Source organism: Aulonocara sp. 'chitande type north' Nkhata Bay, linkage group LG22, assembly GCF_057382095.1.
Source record: "Aulonocara sp. 'chitande type north' Nkhata Bay isolate Kocher_YH1m ecotype deep benthic linkage group LG22, A_spYH_male_GT1.1, whole genome shotgun sequence".
In the NCBI taxonomy this organism is placed as follows: Eukaryota; Metazoa; Chordata; class Actinopteri; order Cichliformes; family Cichlidae; genus Aulonocara; species Aulonocara sp. 'chitande type north' Nkhata Bay.
Genome location: NC_141364.1, coordinates 25,462,960 through 25,485,817, shown reverse-complemented (window position 1 = coordinate 25,485,817; position 22,858 = coordinate 25,462,960). Strand labels below are relative to the sequence as shown.

The window sequence follows — 22,858 nt, the reverse complement described above, 5'->3', positions numbered from 1 at the left end:
CCCCAGGACAACACACACTCTCTACCTGCCTCAACGCTGCCACGGACTTCCTCTCCCTCCCCACGCCAGCCAGGACCTCGTTTTCCTGCCTTTTTCCTGGCCGCTATGTGGTCAGAGGATGAGGTCTCCATTTCTCCACCGGTTCCTGTTCCCTCATCCCGAAGGAAACTGTGCCCTTGCCACCGCCACTCCTCTCCTTAGTCATCTGTTCTGCCACCTGCTCCTGCTGGAGGGTCCGAAGGGCCCGTCCGGCCTTTGTCTGTTGTTCCCGCTGGGGGTTCTGGAGAAGCGCTCCAGCCGTCTTCCGTCCACGCTGAAGGGTCCGAGGAGCCCGTCCAGCCTTCTGTCTCCACTGGAGGGTCCGAGGGGCCTGTCCAGCCACCTGTTCCTGCTGGAGGGTCCGACGGGCCCGTCCAGCAGTCTGTTGTTCCCGCTGGCGGTTCTGGAGAACTGCGCCAGCCATCCTCCGTCCAGGCTGAAGGGTCCAAGGGGCCCGTCCAGCCTTCGTCGCCTGCAGCGCCACTACCTGCTCCTCCCACACCGTTGCCTGCAGAGCCACCTCCTGCAGTTTCCACACTGCCACCTGCAGTGCCACCACCAATTCTGTCGCCTGCGGTTGGCGTGCTGCCATCTGGTCCTGCCTCACCCCGTCCTGTTTCGTCTCTGCCTAAGGCCTCCGCACGGGCTGGTTCTGCTTCGTCTGCACCAGAGGTCTCAGCGCCACCTCATCCTGTCCGGCCTCCACGTCCTCGTCCTGTCCGGCCTGCACGTCCTCGTCCTGCCTGCACGTCCTCATCCTGTCCGGCCTCCACGTCCTCGTCCTGTCCGGCCACTTTCCAGGGTGTTGGCTGGACATCATCTCCTTCGTCTTTGTTGCCACCATTGATTTTGGAGTGTTGTGCCGTCAGCTTCCGGGCCAGCCCCCTGAACTTTTTTCGGAGCGGTTTTCCTGGCCGCCTGCGCCTTTTGTGAACCTTTTTTTTGTTTGTTTGGTTGTTTTGACTTGTTTGCTGGGCTCCAGTGTTTTCTGTTTTTGATCTCTGGGTCCTTGTGTTTAGTTTGTCAGAGTTGTGCCTTCTGGTTTCTGTTCTGTTCCATAGTTGCTGAATCCCTGTGTCAAGTCTGCATCTCTGTGTTATGTTTCCTGTTTTACTTTGAAGGTCCATGTCTTATGTTAATGCATCTGGTTTTGCTTCCTTAGTCTCGACAGCCCTGATTTGTCCCAGCTGTGTTTCCCTCCTGTCTCTTATTCCCTGATTGCTCCCTCTGTGTATATTAGCCCTGTGTTCTCTTTGGTCAGTGTCCCAATGATACTGAGAAATGATATTTCATTTAAACTATAGACTAGCTGCAAGCTAGTCTATACGGGGGAATAAGCGGCATTTCAGTAAAGTTTTGGTCAGTAAGATACAGCAACAAACTATTTTTCATCTCCAAAATCACATTCATGCAGATTTCTTCTTCTCTAAATTTTTCCCTTTATTTAAATAAAACCTGCATATATTTTCACAATATGAAGTCATGTGCTCAAAAGAAATTAATCGGTGCCCTATGCTTTATACAACTCGGCTCCAGTACCTGGTTATTCTCAAACAATTTCACAAGATAGAACTACACTCAACAAAAATATAAACGCAACACCTTTGTTTTTGCTCCCATTCCCCATGGGATGGACGTAGAGACCTAAAATTCATTCCAGATACACAATATAACCATCCCTCCCAAACAGTGGTCACAAATCAGTCCAAATGTGTGGTAGTGGGCACATCTGCTATATTGAGATAATCCATCCCACCTCACAGGTGTGCCACATCAGGATGCTGATCTGACATCATGAGTAGTGCACAGGTGTACCTCAGACTGCCCACAACAAAAGGCCACCCTGGAATGTGCAGTTTTTTGCGCTATTGGGGGTCTGGGGACCCAGAACCGGTCAGTATCTGGTGTGACCACCATTTGCCTCATGCAGTGCAACACATCGTCGCATGGAGTCTATCAGATTGTCAATTGTGGCCTGTGGAATGTTGGTCCACTCCACTTCAATGGCTGTGCGAGGTTGTTGGATATTCGTGGGAACTGGTACACGCTGTCGTATACGCCGGTCAAGCACATCCCGAACATGCTCAATGGGTGACATGTCCGGTGAGTATGCTGGCCATGCAAGAACTGGGACATTCTCAGCTGCCATCTGCCCTGAACAATGTGAACCATGATTCATCCGTGAAGCGCACACCTCTCCAACGTGCCAGACGCCATCGAATGTGAGCATTTGCCCACACAAGTCTGTTACGGCGACGAGCTGGAGTCAGGTCAAGACCCCGATGAGGACGACGGGCATGCAGTTGAGCGTCCCTGAGACGGTTTCTGACAGTTTGTGCAGAAATTGTTTGGTTGTGCAAACCAATTGTTCCAGCAGGTGTCTGGGTGGCTGGTCTCAGACGATCTTGGAGGTGAACCTGCTGGATGTGGAGGTCCTGGGCTAGTGTGGTTACACGAGGTCTGCGGTTGTGAGGCCGGTTGGATGTGCTGCCATATCCTCTGAAACGCCTGTGGAGACGGCTTATGGTTGAGAAATGAACATTCAATGCACGGGCGACAGATCTGGTTGACATTCCTGCTGTCAGCATGCCAATTGCACGCTCCCTCATTGCTTGTGGCATCTGTGGCATTTTGCTGTGAGACAAAACTGCACATTCCAGGGTGGCCTTTTGTTGTGGGCAGTCTGAGGTACACCTGTGCACTACTCATGATGTCAGATCAGTATCCTGATGTGGCACACCTGTGAGGTGGGATGGATTATCTCAATATAGCAGATGTGCCCACTACCACACATTTGGACTGATTTGTGACCACTGTTTGGGAGGGATGGTTATATTGTGTATCTGGAATGAATTTTAGGTCTCTACGTCCATCCCATGGGGAATGGGAGCAGTAACAAAGGTGTTGCGTTTATATTTTTGTTGAGTGTATATCGACAGGTGGTCCCAGCATTACAACTACAGAGCAAAAACACTGAAATTCCTCCTTTCATTTCATTATCATATGGGTTTTTCTGTTTTGATGAGAGCACAGGATCCGATCCAGCTTGATCAAAGTGTAGCTGATGCTGCCAGGCTCTTCAATCCAAGCTCAAGTGTCAAAACATCCTTGTTTTTTCACAATCTGTTCCTCCTGCAATAGGATTAATCCTGGGAGGCTATTGATGAAGCATATTTCATCATATGAAAGAACTGCCAGCAATTGTCTGACTAATGAGAATTTGGCTGAAAAATATATACCCCTATATATTATTTTGTTTGCAGAGACATTATAAGATGCTTCAAAATAACTGCCAAAAAACAGGGCCTCAAGGCATTTCAAGATGCCTCAAACTACCTCAGATATTCAGGAACGCATGATGGGTGTTCTAAAATTCAGAGGCATGGATATCTGTTTCTATGAAAGTCCATAACACCTTACCTTACCTGAGGCCATTCCTTAGGGGGTGATGTTGAAATTGTTGAGAAGTTACAATAACTCTCTTTAGCTAACTTTAGCACGTAGACCACTCAGCGAGCTTGTGGCAACACACAACTTACAATCATAACAGGAGACTTAGGTGGAGGAAATGAGCACCAGTCCAGTGAAAAACCATGAAACCGTATTGTGTCAGTAATAGATCTTCAATGAGAATGCAGCCATAAAAGTGTATAATTACAGTATATATATGTGTGTTGGTTCAAAGTGAAAAGCCATCTGTTCTACAGCTCCACCATTACCCGTCGCCTTGTAACGGTCATGAGACTTATTATTAAAGACGGCCAGCCTCCTTCTCAATCAGGACAGAAAAGACACAACATGTGGCAGCATGAAATTCTCTGTGACACCACTATCTACCAGAGCCAACAAAGTGAAGGAGGGGGGAAAAAGAGTAAGGTCTTGAATTTGTGAATAAAATATGATGGATAGTAATGGTAAGGAGTGGGAGGCAAGATGAGGAATGATCCCTGATTGTGCTTGTCTTATGAGGAGCATCCATCAGGAGTGACATCCGCACAAATAAAACCCAACCCCCCCATATTCAATTATATAACGCGAGGCAGGTTTTACACACACACACACCAAACCATACACGCAAAATGTGCTCATGCCCAAGACATTCATACAGACACGTGCACGTTATCAGAATCTGATGTGACCTATATTTTGCCTCATTCTTGCAAGAGATTAGTTAATCTCTGAGGAATATTTATTTCACATTGGCAGGACTTTTATATGTAATACAAGCTGACAGTTTCACGAAATAAAAAAAGACTCAACAGAGATCCAACTCACAGTTGAGGCAGGCATGCACACACTCGCGTGTTGGAGGTAAATTCAGCAATGCAGATTAGAGCTGGCTCAAAGGTTTGGGGACAGCAGAGAATTGGATTGTTTGGAGCCTCACCTGTTGGAAAGGAAAACGGGGACAGCTGAATCCTGGAGGATAGTTGGCTTGATGCGGCTGGACTCCAAAATGCTGGAAAAAGGCAGACAATTAAACAAATAATTAGAAGAATACAAACAACAGACTGAAGCATGAAGAGAGAGCAAAAATGTAGGAAGAGGAAGGATCAAATAACATGCCTTAGGATGTGAAAGAAGGAATCAGTGTTTAACAAGGTGTAAAGCCAAAAAAAAAGTCAATGAGGACTCGATCTGAGGTATTCTTTCACAGATAAACAGCCTCACCATGTTAGGCATGTTTGCCTTGGCAAAGCCAATAAATAAGTAAAGACTTGAGTTCAGAAAACTGTTGGAGTGTAATATTTCAGAGACACAATGAAACTGAGATCAAATTTCTGTAATATTTTCAGGAAAACAATTTGTACGAATTGTTTTGGGGAGGGGGTTTTTTTCAATAAAGAAAGCTAACAAAACACCTACACTGCACTATGTTAGAAATGTGAATAATGCCGAAAAGTACTATAACATTGTGAAAGCAGAACAGGGTACTGCTTTGCTGAACAGTTTCTTACTGTGATTAAAAGCCACCCTTTCTTCAGTGAGTATTTTTCTGAAATACTGTTTAAATGTGTAAATAAGGCATTACCTATTAACAATTGTGCTTATTTGAATAGCAGATTTTTGGATATTGTATAGTACACTACACTAAAAAAATTAATGTTTGTTTGCCCTGATAAACTTGCTGCAATAATTGTCAGTAAAACTGTAATTAAAAAGTTTATTTATTCAAATTATTTTTAGTTAAAGAAATTATGCTTGGTAAAAGCTTGTAAAAAGAAATTACCTGAAAAGATTACATGTAATCAGATTACTTAAAGTCAGAATTTTGAGCATAAATATTTTCTTGAATGTCAATGATAATTTTAACGACCAGAAAAGGTCAACTGCAGGTCTTTTCTGCAGTTGATTTCTAGGGAAAGCATTGTTTTGCAGATTATAACCATTAAATACGTACTAATTGGTACAAACATCCAATAGAAAGGTAGAAAAAAATGAATATGAGTAATGTGTATTTTGGATATTTTGATATTTGATATTTGCTAATCTGAAAGGAGGCCAGGAAGTAGAATATTGCAAAATCCAGTGTGTTTTAAACAATAATTCAAATCATACTTTATAAGACATGAACCAAAATAAGCAGTGTATCCAAATGTTGTGCGTTTCTTCCTTGGAATTACACCATAATAATGACAGTCCCTTTGAACTCGCAGGGTGGGGCAAACGTTTCAGAGCTGAGGCTAAAGAACAAGGTTCATCAATATTGAATACACATTAGCAGCTGCTTGACAACATAGTCAAGTCGAAGGCTTGTGTTGTGCTTGTGCACTGTGGTGTGCTGCCCTCCTTTTCACTTTATTTCACTCGTGTGTGTGTGTGTGTGTGTGTGTGTGTGTGTGTGTGTGTGTGTGTGTGTGTGTGTGTGTGTGTGTGAGAGAGAGGAAAGAGGAGACAGGAGGAGTAAGGGAGTAAGATTACTCAGCTGTACAAGACAACTCATTACATGACTGTAAAGAGCAATAAGTTTCCTGACAAGTGGTTATGTGCCTGAATGCTTTGCTTGGAACACAAACTAAACCTGGGCTGGTTAGTTTGTACTCCATTTGGTAAAATACAAGAATAAACAATATAACCCACTTCTGGGACCTGTTTAAATTTTACGCATAGTTTTGTGTCATTGATAAAAAACATTATGTGATGTTCAGGCATCAGTGATTATTGCTTTTCCATGCCCGTGTTATCGCACAATCATAATTTAAAAAAGAAAAAAAAGTGCCGAGTTCAGTCATTCTTATTAAATAATATTTTTCATTAATCAAGGTTTATTACATATTTTGCTGGACTCTAAATCACATTAATCACATAGTCACTTTTCCACCGCGTAGATGAGCAAATTAGCTAATTAGAGGAGAGATCCAGTTGACAATTGCAGTCAAGAGGTAATTTATCATGACGTAAAGCCGTGCAATAATGATAAAACTAATAATAATACTTTGTCATTTGCATTTTGGCTGGGGATTACAACGCGGGGTGCTCATGCATTGTTCTACCCTCCATTTGATAATGTCAGAATGCGGGTGGGAGGTGGAGGTGGTGATCCAAAAACAGAATGACGAGCAGAGAGTGAGCTCTAAAAACTTTATATGCAGTGCGACCCCTTGGCTTCACTTTTTTTGACTCTAGGCACTGGGACACTTCAGTGTCAGGTTTCAGCATATAAGGGTAGTTGATAGACTTTTGTACTGCTCACTCAATACCAGACAACATGAAACTGTAGCCAAAACATTATCTGCTACATTGTAAGCTGACGCATGAATCGAGCAAACATCTCCAGGATTTGGGACAATGAGATACATTTTAGCTTCAGGGCTCTCAATGATGCACTTTTTTATGGCCGATGGCTATCATCATTTCCCGTCACTTGGAAGTGCCATCTGCAGCCTTTCACTCCTCTTGATTTTCCATCATGTTGTTTGATGTCACAGATTCCTCCATGACTAATGGAGAAAACCCAGTGGCAGACGGTGCAGTCGGCCCTGTACACATTCTCACTGATGCGTCTGAGCGACTGCTAATCATATTCCCATATCCTTCTGTAGTTCTGCAATTTCTGCAACCTCAGAGTAAATCAAGGGTTAGCATGACAGGTGACACGGAGCACGGTTCACACTGTATGGACCCAGAAACATCTGTGTCTCTCGTGACCTACAGCCAATGAGTGGAGCTCTTAAAAGTTATAGGCGTCTTCTGCTCGACGTACAAGAGAAAACTGTTCCAAGCATCCCATATTCTTTGAAAGCTTTACTGGTTACCTTTTGGGTAGATCAGGAGGCCCTAAAGCCTTCTTTAGGTGTGCTGCAATAGGCCTAGGCTACTGTGGACTTCCCGTGATGCAGTGTTTCTTCTACACACACCTCTTTTCACTCCCTGTGTGTTTATGCAACACTGCATTTAATCATTAGTTATTATTAGGGCATATGCCATATGCAAGATTCGGGAAATCAGTACAGGTATTACAATACAAAAAGAGAACTTTTTGAAAGCAGATGAAAGCAGTCTTGTAAAGATTTAAGTCTCAATAATTTTGTCTGTTAAATTATGCTAATAAGGCGAGTTTTAGAAAGGATTTTACCACACTAAAAATCTAAAACTAAGGAAAGTGCCTCTATCTTTCATTTTATTTTATTTTATTTGAAACTGTTCAAAAACAGTTTCAGTTAGTTTTAGTTAACTAAACTTTTTTACATGTAGTTTTTGTTTTTTGTTAAGTTTTAGTTTACTATAATTACCTTGCAGATAACTTAGGGGCTGTTTTGAGCACATATGTATACAGACTTGCCTTAAAATTTTTGATTAAACCTCAAAATTTGCTATTACGAAAGCACACAGATTCTTAATTTTTTTTCAATCTAGTGCTTACCTTACTGCAGGGTGATTAGGACACTTAAACTTCACTAATCTAACTAATGATCAGAGGTAGTAATCATACCACTCTGATCAATTGGATATGCCGCTAAACACACAAAGCACTAATGTAATTCGTGGATCTTCAGGGTCAAACTTCTAATCATATTCCTTGTCTTTCATTTTGCACTTTGCCTTTCCGTCTTTTTCTGCATTAAGGATATCAAACATACACTCGCACACACCGATACGAACACGCAGACATGAAGACTGAAAATGCCACCAGCCGGAGGATAACAACGGACCAGTGTAGCCTAGCAACAGCTTCAAGACGGGCTTGTTAGGTGGACGAAGACAGAAGAACGCGAGAGCGAAAACTTCAGCCTACGGCTCCGCCACTATTACACCACACAGGCTGAGGGGTGCTGAAGCCATCCCTCCTTCCTCCTCACTGCTCCCCGAATGTGCCGTGTTTCTGAAAATCCTCCATTTTCAAAAGCCAATCCATCAGGCTGCTAAATGGAACAATTTGGCCACTCGTTTCTTTTTGTGTGTCTGCCAAGTGTGGAACATTTTTAACTGTCAGTTTGTGATTCTGTTTGGTTTTTCATTCTTAAATTTGAAGCCATGGCACCCAAATACTAGCTCAGGTATGCCAACTCCCTAGTGCAATGAGAGGAGCTTAACTTAATTGCTCTTTCTTTGAGGTAGTATCTAATGGATCATGAATTCAATTCTTGAGACAGAAAAGGGTTAAATCAATGCTTAACAGTGGCTCGAGTGACCTATTGAAAGGCTGAGAGTTAGAAACACTTCATATTGCAGGCATATATATATATATATATATATATATATTATATATTAGGGGTGCAACGATATTCGTATCGATATTGAACCGTTCGATACAGTGCTTTCGGTTCGGTACGCATATGTATCGAACAATACAACATTTGTAATTTATTTTATCAATTTTCCTTCTGACGATGCTGTCTGTGTTGAGCGCTCAGTGAATCTGTGTTCGACTACTCCGCCTAGGCTGCACTGTCGAGCACAGATCCACTGAGCGCTCCACACAGACAGCATAGTCAGAAGGAAGAGAGCAGGGCAAGCTAGCGAGACAGAAGTTAAGCTCTACTTGCAACAGGCAAATTGAACCTCATTCAGATCTGGCGTTTGGAATTATTTTGGTTTTCATGTGACGTATGACCCTGAAGGTAAGCGAGTCATGGACTAAAGTAAAACAGTATGTTGGATGTGCCATGCAATGCTCAATTACATTGGTGTGAACTAGTGTGTTAGCGCAGTTAGCTCGTTAACGTGTTTGCCGTCTAGCCCCATGCACGGAGCGATCGGCAGTAGCTCGTTAACGGAGATTTGCCGTGTTGTGGCGTTAAGGTCATTTCAACGAGATTAACCTGAAAGCACTAGTGGGAACACAACGAATATGACTGCACATTTACGCCGACATCATCCTAGTGCAAAGACAAAAACAACAAGCATGCTACTAACTTTAGCCGAGTCATTTAGACAGCTGTTAGCACATGATTCTCCTTATATGTTTAATATGCTGCTGAGAATATAGCCCAGAAGAAGCGGATAGTATAGCTTTTATTTTGGAAAGAGACATTTCTCTGTAATAAACTCTCTTTTCCAAAGATGAGTGATTCCTCAATCAGATACAGGGCTTGCAATATCGCTAGCCCGACGTCCCGGAGCTAGCGATTTTTTCAGTCGGGCTACCAAAATCTATCTCTTCCCTGCCCGTCGGGCTATTGTAGGAAAAATATATGTCAATGCTTTTGCATTCTTTCAGAAATGTAGCTGGGTAATTATGTCATTGGCATCGGTGAGCCACTGTCAATATGTGACATATTGAAGTTGCGTTTGAATTTGCGCTTGTTTTTTTGCTTTCACTTTGCAATCGTGCGAACTGTGTATAGAGAGCGACAGCACTGATCTGTGAGTGATGATAATTTGTGCACCAATTCCTCTGACATCGTCTTATTAATCGTTAGCTTACTATGCAAACATGACAAGTGAAATCTCCCGCAGCTTAAACATGTGAGAGGTTGATCGCGCAGAGAATCGCTGAGCTTATGTGAGTGAGTGTGTAAAAGCATTTCAGTTCTGCTGAGCCAAATAAGACAGGTCAGGGTGAAGAAGTGACAGCCAAAGAAAAGCTTACCACAAAACGGAGAAGTTATGACAAATCAGACTATGAGGCAAAAAGAAAGTGCAGCTTTATGGTTTCATGGACAAAAGAATTTCTGTGGCTGCAATATGACGAGCTAAATAACCAGGGCTGCACATAAGTGGTCCGCAGGTGCGCATTCGCTGTCAAAATAAAAAACACGCACAAGGGTTAGGGTTAAATTTAAAAACTGTACTTTTGAGTTAAAATATATATTTATAATTTTAATAAATGACAAATTAAAAATGCGTGAACATTTTTTTGTATCGAAAAAATATCGAACCGTGACACCAGAGTATCGAACCGAACCGAACCGTGAATTTTGTGTATCGTTGCACCCCTAATATATATATATATATATATATATATATATATATATATACACACAGGGTGGGCCATTTATATGGATAAACCGTAATAAAATGGGAATGGTTGGTGATATTAAAGTCCTGTTTGTGGCACATTAGTACATGTGAGGGGGCAAACTCCTCAAGATGGGTGGTGACCATGGTGGCCATTTAGAAGTCAGCCTTCTTGGATACAACTTTTGTTTTTTCAATAGGAAGAGGGCCATGCGACACATCAAACTTATTGGTAATGTCACAAGAAAAACAATGGTGTGCTTGGTTTCAACGTAACTTTATTATTTTATGAGTTATTTACAAGTTTCTCTTTGTTCACAGCCATTGACATGTCGAAGAGGTGAACACGTGAGGAGCGGATCGAAATTGTGTTGATATCTGGTGAACACAGTAACCAGGTCATTGCAACAGATTTCAATGCAAGACACCCTACGAGACCACCCATCTCCCATGCTACAGTTAGCAAACTGCTTGCTAAGTTTCGTGAAACTGGTTCAGTGTTGGATTTGCCAAAATGTGGACGCAAGAAAACTGTCACTAATGAAGAAACATCAGTGGCTGTCCTAGCTTCATTCAGCAAGAGCCCACAGCATAGCACTCACCGCATATCACTGGAGAGTGGCATTAGTCGAACATCCCTTCGGTGGATATTAGCTACTTACAAATGGCACCCTTACAAAGGGTAAGGGTGCCATTTGGGTATATATATATATATATATATATATATATATATGTATATATTAGGGGTGCAACGATACACAAAATTCACGGTTCGGTTCGGTTCGATACTTTGGTGTCACGGTTCGATATTTTTTCGATACAAAAAAAATGTTCATGCATTTTTTATTTGTCATTTATTAAAATTATAAATATATATTTTAACTCAAAAGTACGGTTTTTAAATTTAACCCTAACCCTTGTGCGTGTTTTTTATTTTGACAGCGAATGCGCACCTGCGGACCACTTATGTGCAGCCCTGGTTATTTAGCTCATCATATTGCAGCCACAGAAATTCTTTTGTCCATGAAACCATAAAGCTGCACTTTCTTTTTGCCTTATAGTCTGATTTGTCATAACTTCTCCGTTTTGTGGTAAGCTTTTCTTTGGCTGTCACTTCTTCACCCTGACCTGTCTTATTTGGCTCAGCAGAACTGAAATGCTTTTACACACTCACTCACATAAGCTCAGCGATTCTCTGCACGATCAACCTCTCACATGTTTAAGCTTGCTGCGGGAAATTTCACTTGTCATGTTTGCATAGTAAGCTAACGATTAATAAGACGATGTCAGAGGAATTGGTGCACAAATTATCATCACTCACAGATCAGTGCTGTCGCTCTCTATACACAGTTCGCACGATTGCAAAGTGAAAGCAAAAAAACAAGCGCAAATTCAAACGCGATTTCAATATGTCACATATTGACAGTGGCTCACCGATGCCAATGACATAATTACCCAGCTACATTTCTGAAAGAATGCAAAAGCATTGACATATATTTTTCCTACAATAGCCCGACGGGCAGGGAAGAGATAGATTTTGGTAGCCCGACTGAAAAAATCGCTAGCTCCGGGACGTCGGGCTAGCGATATTGCGAGCCCTGTATCTGATTGAGGAATCACTCATCTTTGGAAAAGAGAGTTTATTACAGAGAAATGTCTCTTTCCAAAATAAAAGCTATACTATCCGCTTCTTCTGGGCTATATTCTCAGCAGCATAAGGAGAATCATGTGCTAACAGCTGTCTAAATGACTCGGCTAAAGTTAGTAGCATGCTTGTTGTATTTGTCTTTGCACTAGGATGATGTCGGCGTAAATGTGCAGTCATATTCGTTGTGTTCCCACTAGTGCTTTCAGGTTAATCTCGTTGAAATGACCTTAACGCCACAACACGGCAAATCTCCGTTAACGAGCTACCGCCGATCGCCCCGTGCATGGGGCTAGACGGCCAACACGTTAACGAGCTAACTGCGCTAACACACTAGTTCACACCAATGTAATTGAGCATTGCATGGCACATCCAACATACTGTTTTACTTTAGTCCATGACTCGCTTACCTTCAGGGTCATACGTCACATGAAAACCAAAATAATTCCAAACACCAGATCTGAATGAGGTTCAATTTGCCTGTTACAAGGAGAGCTTAACTTCTGTCTCGCTAGCTTGCCCTGCGCTCTTCCTTCTGACGATGCTGTCTGTGTTGAGCGCTCAGTGAATCTGCATTCGACTACTCCGCCTAGGCTGCACTGTCGAGCCTAGGCGGAGTAGTCGAATGCAGATTCACTGAGCGCTCAACACAGACAGCATCGTCAGAAGGAAAATTGATAAAATAAATTACAAATGTTGTATTGTTCGATACATATGCGTACCGAACCGAAAGCACTGTATCGAACGGTTCAATATCGATACGAATATCGTTGCACCCCTAGTATATATATATATATATATATATATATATATATGACCTAGTTAATGACCTAGTTAAGTGACCTTGAGGTTTTCAGAAAGTAGTTAGTATATTAGTATACAGAATATTACAGAATATTACAGAATATTACAGAATATTCTCATCCATACAGTCTACCAAGGGGAAGCATCAAGGATGGAGAGATAGAACAAGGTCTTTTTAGATATTCCTTTCCAGATTCTAGCCTTTCTTTCTGTCCTGTGAAACTTTTATAGCAGAATATTTAGGTTATGGAGAGCATCAGAAGGAGAGCTGGCACATGAGTTAGACCTCTACATGTCTGAGAGCAAAACACTGACAAAGACAGACTGAAAGATTTGAAGATATGTCAGTGTCTAAGATAGCACTCATAACGTTTTCACGCCATCTATAAACATTTACTTAAATCTCAGCATCAGCTGTTTTGCTGCCAAAAATAAAACTTTCATAATGTCTCTCTCCATCAGCATCACACATTTTACAGTTTCTCCATCTCCAGTCTCTCTCCCTTGCCCAGGCTCGTCGCCTTGCAATTCATTTCTCAGTAGACATCAAGAGACCTTCACATTGCCACTTCCACCCAGGGGGAATGTGCATTGCAGATTTAGTGATTATCCTGCTGGATTGGTAGTGCTTAGGCCAAAGGGGCAAACCTTAGAGTGCAGCAAGCCTTGATGTCACTGTCACCATCGCACACGCTAAAAGAAAGTGCAGCCCAAATTTAAATAGGTCAGAGACTAAAAAGGGCAGAGTGAGAAAGAGGTGAAGATATAAAAATGTGGTGTTCTGTTTTTAATGGAGAGAAGAAACTTTTTTTTCTTCTCGCTTTACTCACACTGCTAACTCTTTTCTGAATCAAGACAAAAGGAAGATTAAGGAGTCTTGGATGTCTTAGAAAGGAGCTGCTTCATACCCAAACAGCTTCATGGATGGAGGATCTCTCCATTAAAGCATATGCATTCATTTGGTGTTTAATGATGGTGCTGGAGGGTGCTGACATACTAAAAATCACCCATAGGTGTTTAGCCAGGCTGAGATCTGGGTCCTTTTTCTTCAGTGCAATGTTTTAAAGATCCAAAATTCACCAAAATAAAAGAATGGGTAACCCAATTCAGTCACTAGCAGCATGGACCTTCATTTCAGGTAAAACAGGCTCTCCTGGACATTCCTGCTGTATGCATCATACCACCAGCTGTCTAAAAGTAATTACTCAGGATACACCACAGGATCACAACAGTCACATAATAATGTCTAGTCATTTTCTTTATATCGCCAGTGCTTCAGTCACAGTGGCTCCTCCGGGAAGAGCAGCAAGAGTGACAGTCGTGACCGAATGTGATGCTTCTGTCAGGTAACTGCACAACTTGCTGTATTTGGTTTGAACAACACTAGTCTGTCAGAACCCGCCCACTCTGCAAGTATATAGTGAAAGTAGGTGTAAAAACAGATGTAGCTGAAATGATAACAGCTTTTTTCCTTAGGTATGAGATACTTCAGCATGACAAAGGTTGGACGGTAAAGTCATTGCCTGTGCTGTTTCTATCTCTTAGGTAATGCTGTAAGCTGGCAACATTATTGGACTGACCATAGTTTAAACATAGACTGTACTTAAAAGATGGACAGGCCCACTGTGATGTCACCATTTCATTTCTTGAAGCCAACAGACATTGCATATTCATATTGCCCAAATACTTTATTCTATCTTGTTCTTCTTTACAAAGTTAACACCAGGCTGTATTTAGTAAGACTCAAAATTAGCAATCGAGATCATAATGTCAAAAGACTTTAATGAGGTTACAGGTGAACAAAGCCAAGGGCCTCTGAGCACACTTAAAAATACTGTTTTTAAAAAAATAATCATGCATGTACAACCCCTACAACTCACTCTTGAACACAAATAAAACAAAATATATGTAGAGTAGGGCTGTTCGATATAACGATATATATCAGATGATGATATAAAAACGTCTATCGTTTCATTTTATGCTATCGTTTGTTTCGTGGTGTCGCAAACTGTTTGCGGCAATATTTTTTTCATCGCTTTGATGGTGACAGTAGTGGCTGTATTAATTTCTTAAAGTTCTCTCTTTCTCTTATATTTAATATAACCACACTACGGATGGACAAGCGCCTGTTTTTATGCGTTGTTAGCAACAACGATGGTAACAGCATCGCGTGTCCGCTTGTTTATTTTCCACATAAACCTTTCACAATAAAGCTCAAGATCCTGTTGAGACTTTTCAAAATAAACTGAATCACGTGAAAGATGCAGACTATTTACGGATCAGAAGCAAAAAAAAAAAGAGCCGTCGGGTGCTAAAAAATAAACCTTAGACTCCAATGTTAGAACAAGCTTTTGCCCGCAGCACGCTGTGTAATAAATGCTCACAAAGAAAACAGCGTCCGTTACAGCTTATGTCTAAAAATATATCGTTACTCGACTCCAGGTACACGACACCCAGCTGGAAACACTTCACGCAAGTCGAGCTGCTCGAGATTCACAGAATTTACAGAATTCATATCGGGATATGAGATTTTGGTCATATCGCACAGCCCTAATGTAGAGAAGTAACTGTTTAGTACACTCACCTGATAGCCAGGAGGGTTGCAAAATCTGACAAAGTGGATTTGGTTGCAGGGGTGAAAGCAGCACTGTTTCAAGGTTATCACCTTCTGATTTGATCCTGGATGGAAAACTGTTGCTTTCTTGTTGATTTTTGGAGTAGCACCATATTCAGCTTTAAAAGCAAAAAAAATGAAGGACAACTAGGTAAGATTGAGAATGCTGGAAGCTTCTATACTGAACCTACTTTCTTAATTAAAAAAAACAAACAAACAGTTTTTACATTAGTGAATCCCAGGAAAATTATAGTATTTTTTAGTTTACATAAATTTCAAATATGATATGTCCCATGTATACATACCCTTTGGGGGTCTTACTTTGATAGCACAAAAGTAGCATCAATAATATTCATTTTTATCACTCAAACACTATTTACAGACTTTTAGCTAAAGCATGAAGACTGTTGATTTTTCAGCTCCACTGCCTTGCAAAGTTTCTGCAGTGGTTACATCACTCTGTCGTTTAAACATCTTGTTAATGCATCTTCTGCTGCAACACATCCAAACAGGCGTGCCAAAGATTTGAATTTATACAGAAAACAACTGCGTGTGCTCCTCCGCATTTAAACTGTAAGTGCAAACACACAGAATCACAGAAGCAGCTTCTCTGGAGAGGAAGCTGGCTGAAACATTCAGTTTAGTTGCTGATATACCCAGATTTTCTTTTTCTTTTCAGGGAAATTTAGAAACATAATTTCATTGACCAAATGTGCAGATACATGCCTAATCTAAATCATAATTTCATCAAGACAAGTTTGATAATTAATCACATTTAAAAGCAAAGTTTTAACATATTCCAGTCATACATACGAATTTGATCCTCTTAAAACCACATCTGACTTGCAGAATTTGATCTGAGGCAGAAAACAGATGGATTAATGAAATTTCTGTTCAATATCTGATTTGGAACCAGAAAGATACGTGCGTGTTGTTAAACCACCACTTTATTATTTATATCGATATCAGACCACCTCAGTGCCAGAGACCTGCCAGCGTTCAACGTCGAGCTTGATAAAAGGCAATTTTTAATTGATGTCACAAACAGTAACAATGGTGCAAGATGGAGCAGCAGCCATTTCAACTTCAGCCTCATTTGCATCCAGTAATTATGCCAAAATATCACAATTAATTTGACAATGATATATGGATGTATGAAAACTCTAAACGCTTGATCTTTGAGGTGCAACAGAGTAAAGGACAAAATGGCATTCTGTAGCATTTAGCATTGAGAGCACTGCAAAATAAGGGATCGGGAATGATCATGATGAATTCTTCATGTGGGCCCACAGTGAAACGTAATATCCGATGCCCTCTGAATGTGTCATCCAACACATATATACGCACACACACAAGCACACATTACCTGCAGATGCCAAGATATAAGTTTACCTTTGGCTTTGTTAATGGTAACTATCTGCTGAAAGGTAGCAGGTCTGGCTTTCTCCTGAGGGGCAGCTGCTTGCTTCATGCCTGCCTTGGCAGCATTAGCCCAGGACCTGGCACTGACACCCACGCCATCTGCACCTGCAACTGCAATATGAACAGCAAGGGAACGCGGATTACTGCTATGGGCATTTTGCATGCATTGTGTCCTGTCTGGCCTGTACCATAGGTAAGCCTAAAAAGAACTGTGTTCTTCTCAGCTGCAAAAAAACCCACAGATTTTCTGCAGTCTCCCCCTCTGGGGATCGACAAAGTGCTATTGAATCAACAGGGCCATGCTATCAGAGAGTATATTCTATCATATCAGCGCTGGCTGCGAACTGCTGGAGGAGGGCTAGCAGTGTGTATATCACATATGCACATTTACTGAGCAAAGCAGAGCCGCCTTCAGTTACAGCTCTGCACCTGTTAAAAAGGCGAGGGGAAATCAAACAAGACCAAATAGATTATACTGTTCCATACGATATATAAATATAGCTGGAATAGGAAAGGAACGACTTCTCCAGCACAAAGTTCCTTGAGGTACTGTATCCACTGTACAAGGCATACTCTCTACTTAAAATGAACATGTACTTATGCATGTGTACTTATATCTGTGCTCTGTTCTGCACCAACAGGAAGGCTCACCGTGTAATTCACTTTGCCACTGCAAAATAATCCCCTCATTAAAAGAACATTTTCCCACTGAGTCATCCAAGTGAGCAAGTACTTCTCAGCAACAGCAATGCAGAATCACAGTGTGTTAACACCTACACAGAGACATGTTTGCAATGTTTGCAAGCGCAGATGTGTCTGTGAGTTTGTGCGCACATCTGGGTGTTTGTTGAGGATTAAAGGTGGCAAAGCGCTGCCCTGTGATTGGTAAAGTTGCTTTGATGTTTCATCTGGCTATTTTTCTATCAGTAAGTAGAACTCAAGGACAGAAAACAAAGTAGTAAAGCCACCTGCTTCGTGGCAGAAACAAAAGTGCTCCGTTAAATGGGCTTCAAAAATAACCGAGGAGAAAAAAAAAATGTAGCAGTCTGAGAGCTGGACTCTTTGACAAGCTAGAGTTTCTGCCTGGGACAGGCTGCTGCTGCTCCTCCTCTCCTGTCTTTAATTACCCAAGTACGAAGGTGTCTCTAATATTAATAATGCATTGTCAGAAAGAGATAATGTGAGAGTATTTCTAGCTCCAGAAAGCTTTAAGAGTGACATAAAGTTATATTTGTCAGCACCAGATTATTTATACTGCCTGATAGAAGGAGAGGCATGTTAACGGCATAGAGACACATGGCAGATTTATTACCTCTAGGCGGCGGCTGCTTGTTGGCCTTCCGTTGCTCACAGCTGATGGTGGGAGAGTTGCGATGGCGGACTGTGCCAAATGTTTGAAGGTCCAGCACAGATTTCTGATCTCCTGCACAGATGGAGGAGACCTCGTGGGGCGAATTTTCCAATCTCCTCTCATGGGAACCCCTACAGCTTTGGCAGTGGCTTGGAGTAGAAATGAGAACTCCTTTCCCCTTTGCATCGTTGGTCTTGGGATTCCTCTGACGCAATCCACCAAGCGCTAAAGGGTTCTTTGGGGGCTGGAGGGCTGGGAAGTCAGCCAAGAGGTCATAAGCCTCTTCCTGCACTGGAAGAGGTGCTTTGGTTTTTGAGTTTGCCTCAGGTGCTTCTGGTTTGCCTTGGATGGGAGCCTGCACAGGGTCATTCACGCCACTTGCCAACGTGACAGTGGGTATGTCATGTGGGTGGAATGAAAGGGGAATCTCCCACTGGCTTTTTATCTTCCCCAAGGCTGGAGGCCCTGTGAGAGATAGCGGAATGCCAGCGTTGATGGTGGTGAGAGCAGGAAAGTCTTCATCAGCTGTAAAAAAGGAATCCTGCTCATTGTCGCAGCTTAGCTCAACAGATGAGCTTGGAATTTCCTTTTTCTTCACCACTTTTGCACTAACCACTGAGTCATTATTGCTGCTGTCGCTGGCACAACTTTGCACCCCCGGTAGACTAACAGCATCACTCTCATCACTAGAGTAGCTGTCTGAGCCCCTACTTGCATTCTGCTCTTTCTTGCTTCCACATTCATCCCCGGGTAGTTTAGAAGGGTGTAGAGAACCTTCTCTGTCTGGCAGGTGTGGGGTGTGGCCTTCAAAGCAGACAGGATTTGTCACCAGATGTTGGGGTGCAGGTACTGAGCTCTGTGTGCCTGTTCTGCTGGATTGAGAGACCTGCATCTTCTGAAGAGAGTTTTCAACACTCCTTTGTTTATCTTGCACATCCCTCTCCCGACAGGACTGCGAAATCAAAAACAATGGAAAATACTGCTTGCATTAATTAGCGAGTTTTAGCCGAATACGGATAATGCTATTTTTATTCATGCTGAGAAAAGCAGATGTTATTAGATTTGATTAAAAAACCCTCACCGACTTTATTTTTCCACCCGCCTCTTCCTTAATTTGCCTCATCTCCACTTCCAGCACAGGGCTCAGCACCCGTGCGGGGTTGGATAGGCCGTGATGTCTGCGGCCCGAGAGATAAGGACAAGGAAGGGTGAAGTCAGTGTGGTATTGCTTCTTGTCCTCCTCATAGTGCGTGTAATCATCTGTGTCTTCTTGCTGCTTCTCAGCCCTGGACAGGAAGAGAAACACAGACACGTAGGGTGTGTGTGTGTGGCAGGGTTAAACAGATCTTTTTGCATGTAACAGGCTATCACAGGATAATTACCGCCACTTCAAGGTTAGCCAGCTCATGTCGTCTTGTATGCACCTTCTTTTTTCCCCCCCGTGAAGAAAATGAGAAAGCTTGATAGCGATGTCACTTAGTTTCCCATGCATTGTGTGTTAGGCATGCTTTTTGAAGGCGTTTATAAATTAAATGACATTCATTTTCATACTAAATCACTGTGGTGATCATGCATAAAGAAAAGGTCACTTGTATCACGAACATGCCAAAATGGGCTTAATTGGAGGTACTGTCCGATTTTCTGCTTTCTGACATCGCATTTTAAGATGCTTATGCTTATTTCACCTCCAGGTGAAATAAGCAGTGTTTTTGTTTTGTTTTGTTTTTTTTTGGGGGGGGGGGGGGGGGGGGGTTACCCTGCATAAGATCCTTCTAACCTCACTGCCCTCACCAACAGGTAAACCAGTTTCCCTAGAAAATAAGGAATCACAGAGTCCACGGCTCCAACCTGTATGTATGATGCATCACCCGCTTCAAAGCATGACTTTTTAATGAGGCTACTCTTTAGTCACCAGCCTGTCGACTGTCGAGCTGCGATGCGGAGCAGACGGTCCGGTGAGACCCGGGATGCTTATGATAACGGAGACGTCATGGTAGCTCTGGGCGGTGGGTGAGCAGATGGTGTACATTAACATTATACAGTGGGTTTATGACCGCACAGCAGCCCAACTGATCTCCAATGAAGTCTTGGGATCTTGGTTATAAGTTATAAAGAGGCTACAACTCCACATCCATCCAGTTAATCCATTTATTTTCCCATAACCCTATCTGTTTTAGGCAAAACAAATGTTATGATTTCTAAAATGAGCCTGTGGGCCATTTTAATTAAATAGAATACACAAAATATAAATAGAAACTTTAGACTGGCCTGTGGGTTTAGACAGTCAATCGTAATTTTGCTTTTTGATTAGTCAAGGTTAAAATAAACTACCAAAAATAGACACTTTATCCCCATTTTAACTCTAGCCTATGACTGATGTTGCCACGGTAACAATCAATGACACTTGTTTTGAGCTGAGGTATTCAATAAAAGAGGGAGAAAACATTGCTGTGGAGAGAGAGCACTAAAATGCCAGAGTTTTTTGGAGACCACAGTAACCTACTGGAAACAAAGGAAACAATCCTGAGTCTGACTGAAGTATTAACAGAAGTGCTGAAACCTGCCACATTAGGAAGTTCCGTCACAGGCTTGCACTGTGTTCATTATAAGCAACAGGAGGTTTCCATCACTGTAATCTCTTTTTTTATCCACATTTTTTTTTTGTCATTATTATATTATTTTTGCTGAATGTTCCAAGTAAAACGTCCTTGCAACAACTGAATTCATCCAAAAGGAAAGACCAATTTTCTGCCAGCGTAAACAAAGCCAGACAGTTGCATAGTGTTACTTGGTCGGCCATGTTTTTCTTCTTTGAAAAAAAAGAAAATTGCAATTAATCTAGAAAACATTGTATGGTAGCGCTGCTTCAGTCAGAGGTCGAACTGCTCTGTGCAATGAATACATTGAGCTAAAATGAACTGGCACTTACATAGTAACTTTGTACCCAGTTGAGTAGAAAGGTACTTACATTCCTCCCTGGAGGAGTCAGGGATCAAGCCAGTGACCTTCAAACCAGCAGATGACCTGCTCTACCAGCTGAGCCACAGAAACCCCTAATAACCCTGGGGCTGCCCCAAACCAGATTTGTTCTGATTGGCTGCTCCTCCTAAACACGAGGTCTGAACAGTAGATGGGAGGAGCTTCTTCACAAACAGCAGACTTTTGAGATGCTGATATAAAGGGAATCTGTTCTCACTGATATCATAGGGAGTCAACAGTGGGAACTTTATCATTATTATACAGCATGATTATTAATGACTCATAAATTACCTGATCTACTGAACAATAAAGTATTAAACATTTGAATGCTGGGTTTCAATAGTTACTACTTATAAACTATGTTAAAGACGCTTGTAAACTCCAAATTATAACTTCACCATCTGTATTATTACAAAACAAAACAAAAACACAGAATACTGGCTGTACCTGTTGCCATCTCCTATATTAGATATTACAGTGTTAGCACTAATTACTGAGGAGCCTACCGCTTCCCATTTCATCTAAATTAGATGAAAGCACACCCCAGGAACAAAATGATGAAGCTGCTTGAGCTTCATATAGACAGACTGATTAAACCTGGATAAAGTGTGATATGAGACATAGTGGGTTCGCAGTGAGGTTAATTTCATAGCTTATGGGTTTATAAGCGATATGAAGGCATGTTTCATCGCTTATGATGGAGAGGTCAGTTATAGCCTGTATAGCCACAGATAACCCTACCTGTGACTTGACATTATGACTGAAGGAGTGTCGTCTTTACTAGCTTGGATTTCCAGTGAACTTTGACCTCTTCCCGGTTTCACCTGGGTAGCTTTGCTCCAGACAATTTTGCACACCATATCATAGCTGTCCCTCGGTGCGTTTGGATGAATCCAAGCGAAACGCGGAAATGGCGCAAATGCGCCGAGGAACTGATTTGAAGTTACTGACGTCAAGTGATCTTCTTCCAGAGGGACCATTTTCCCTCTGCTTTTCGTATACATGGCCATATCGGTCTTCTTTACAGAGTCCAAATGTGTATTTTTAAGCTGTTTCTTTTTTTCAAAAGCATGTCAGCATGTTAGGCTGTCATGGCAACCAGTATCAGTTCCAGAATTTCAACAATTATCCAGCGGTTGTAAGGATAATCTTCTGAGACATTTCATTTCTTAGTATTTCAGTGCCTGACATAAATAAGTTGCTGCAACATTTCTCTCCAGTAGATGGAGGGGCCTTCCCCTAGTACATCTGGGCTACATGCATGTAAGGGTTCCCCTGGCCAGCTGTAAGCGTAAATATTTTAAGTACAGGAGGCTTCAGAATCTCAGTTAGATCTATTTCCTGAACTCCTGGGAAAAAATGCAAGATTGAAGCCCAGAACAAGCTGGTGAGGATGAGTGAGCAATCCAGCGTTAGCAAAGTTTAATTTAATGTTGCATGAAGACTATTTATGGCCTCCATCATATATGTCGGGGTTGAAGGCCGACACGCCTTTCATTATCCCAACTGTTTCCACGCGCGCAGCATTATGAAAAAACTAATTATATCGGTCATATGCAAAAGTGGAAATGACATTCAAATTTACTGGCCAGGGTTCTGGCCT

General features: G+C 42.0%; 1 protein-coding gene across 3 annotated transcripts in view; it reads right to left on the bottom strand.

The window, feature by feature from the left end:
- LOC147304273 (uncharacterized) overlaps window positions 1–22,341 on the bottom strand; it is a 45,743-nt gene extending 23,402 nt beyond the window's left edge. Inside the window, exons 1-6 of one of the 3 annotated variants that reach the window (XR_015126843.1) lie at window positions 21,997–22,341; window positions 19,358–19,562; window positions 18,238–19,255; window positions 16,896–17,036; window positions 15,474–15,622; window positions 4,315–4,498 (exon numbers count right to left, since the gene is read on the bottom strand). Coding sequence is in view for 1 of the 3 variants with exons in the window: in XM_086280202.1 (XP_086136328.1) it covers window positions 4,427–4,498; window positions 15,474–15,622; window positions 16,896–17,036; window positions 18,238–19,255; window positions 19,358–19,562; window positions 21,997–22,265 (1,854 nt within the window). In the remaining 2 variants the exon portion in view is untranslated. The remainder of the gene's footprint in view (window positions 1–4,314; window positions 4,499–15,473; window positions 15,623–16,895; window positions 17,037–18,237; window positions 19,256–19,357; window positions 19,563–21,996) is intronic. The other 2 variants (XR_015126844.1, XM_086280202.1) reach the window with 2 other exon arrangements.
- Between the last annotated feature and the right edge of the window lie 517 nt (window positions 22,342–22,858).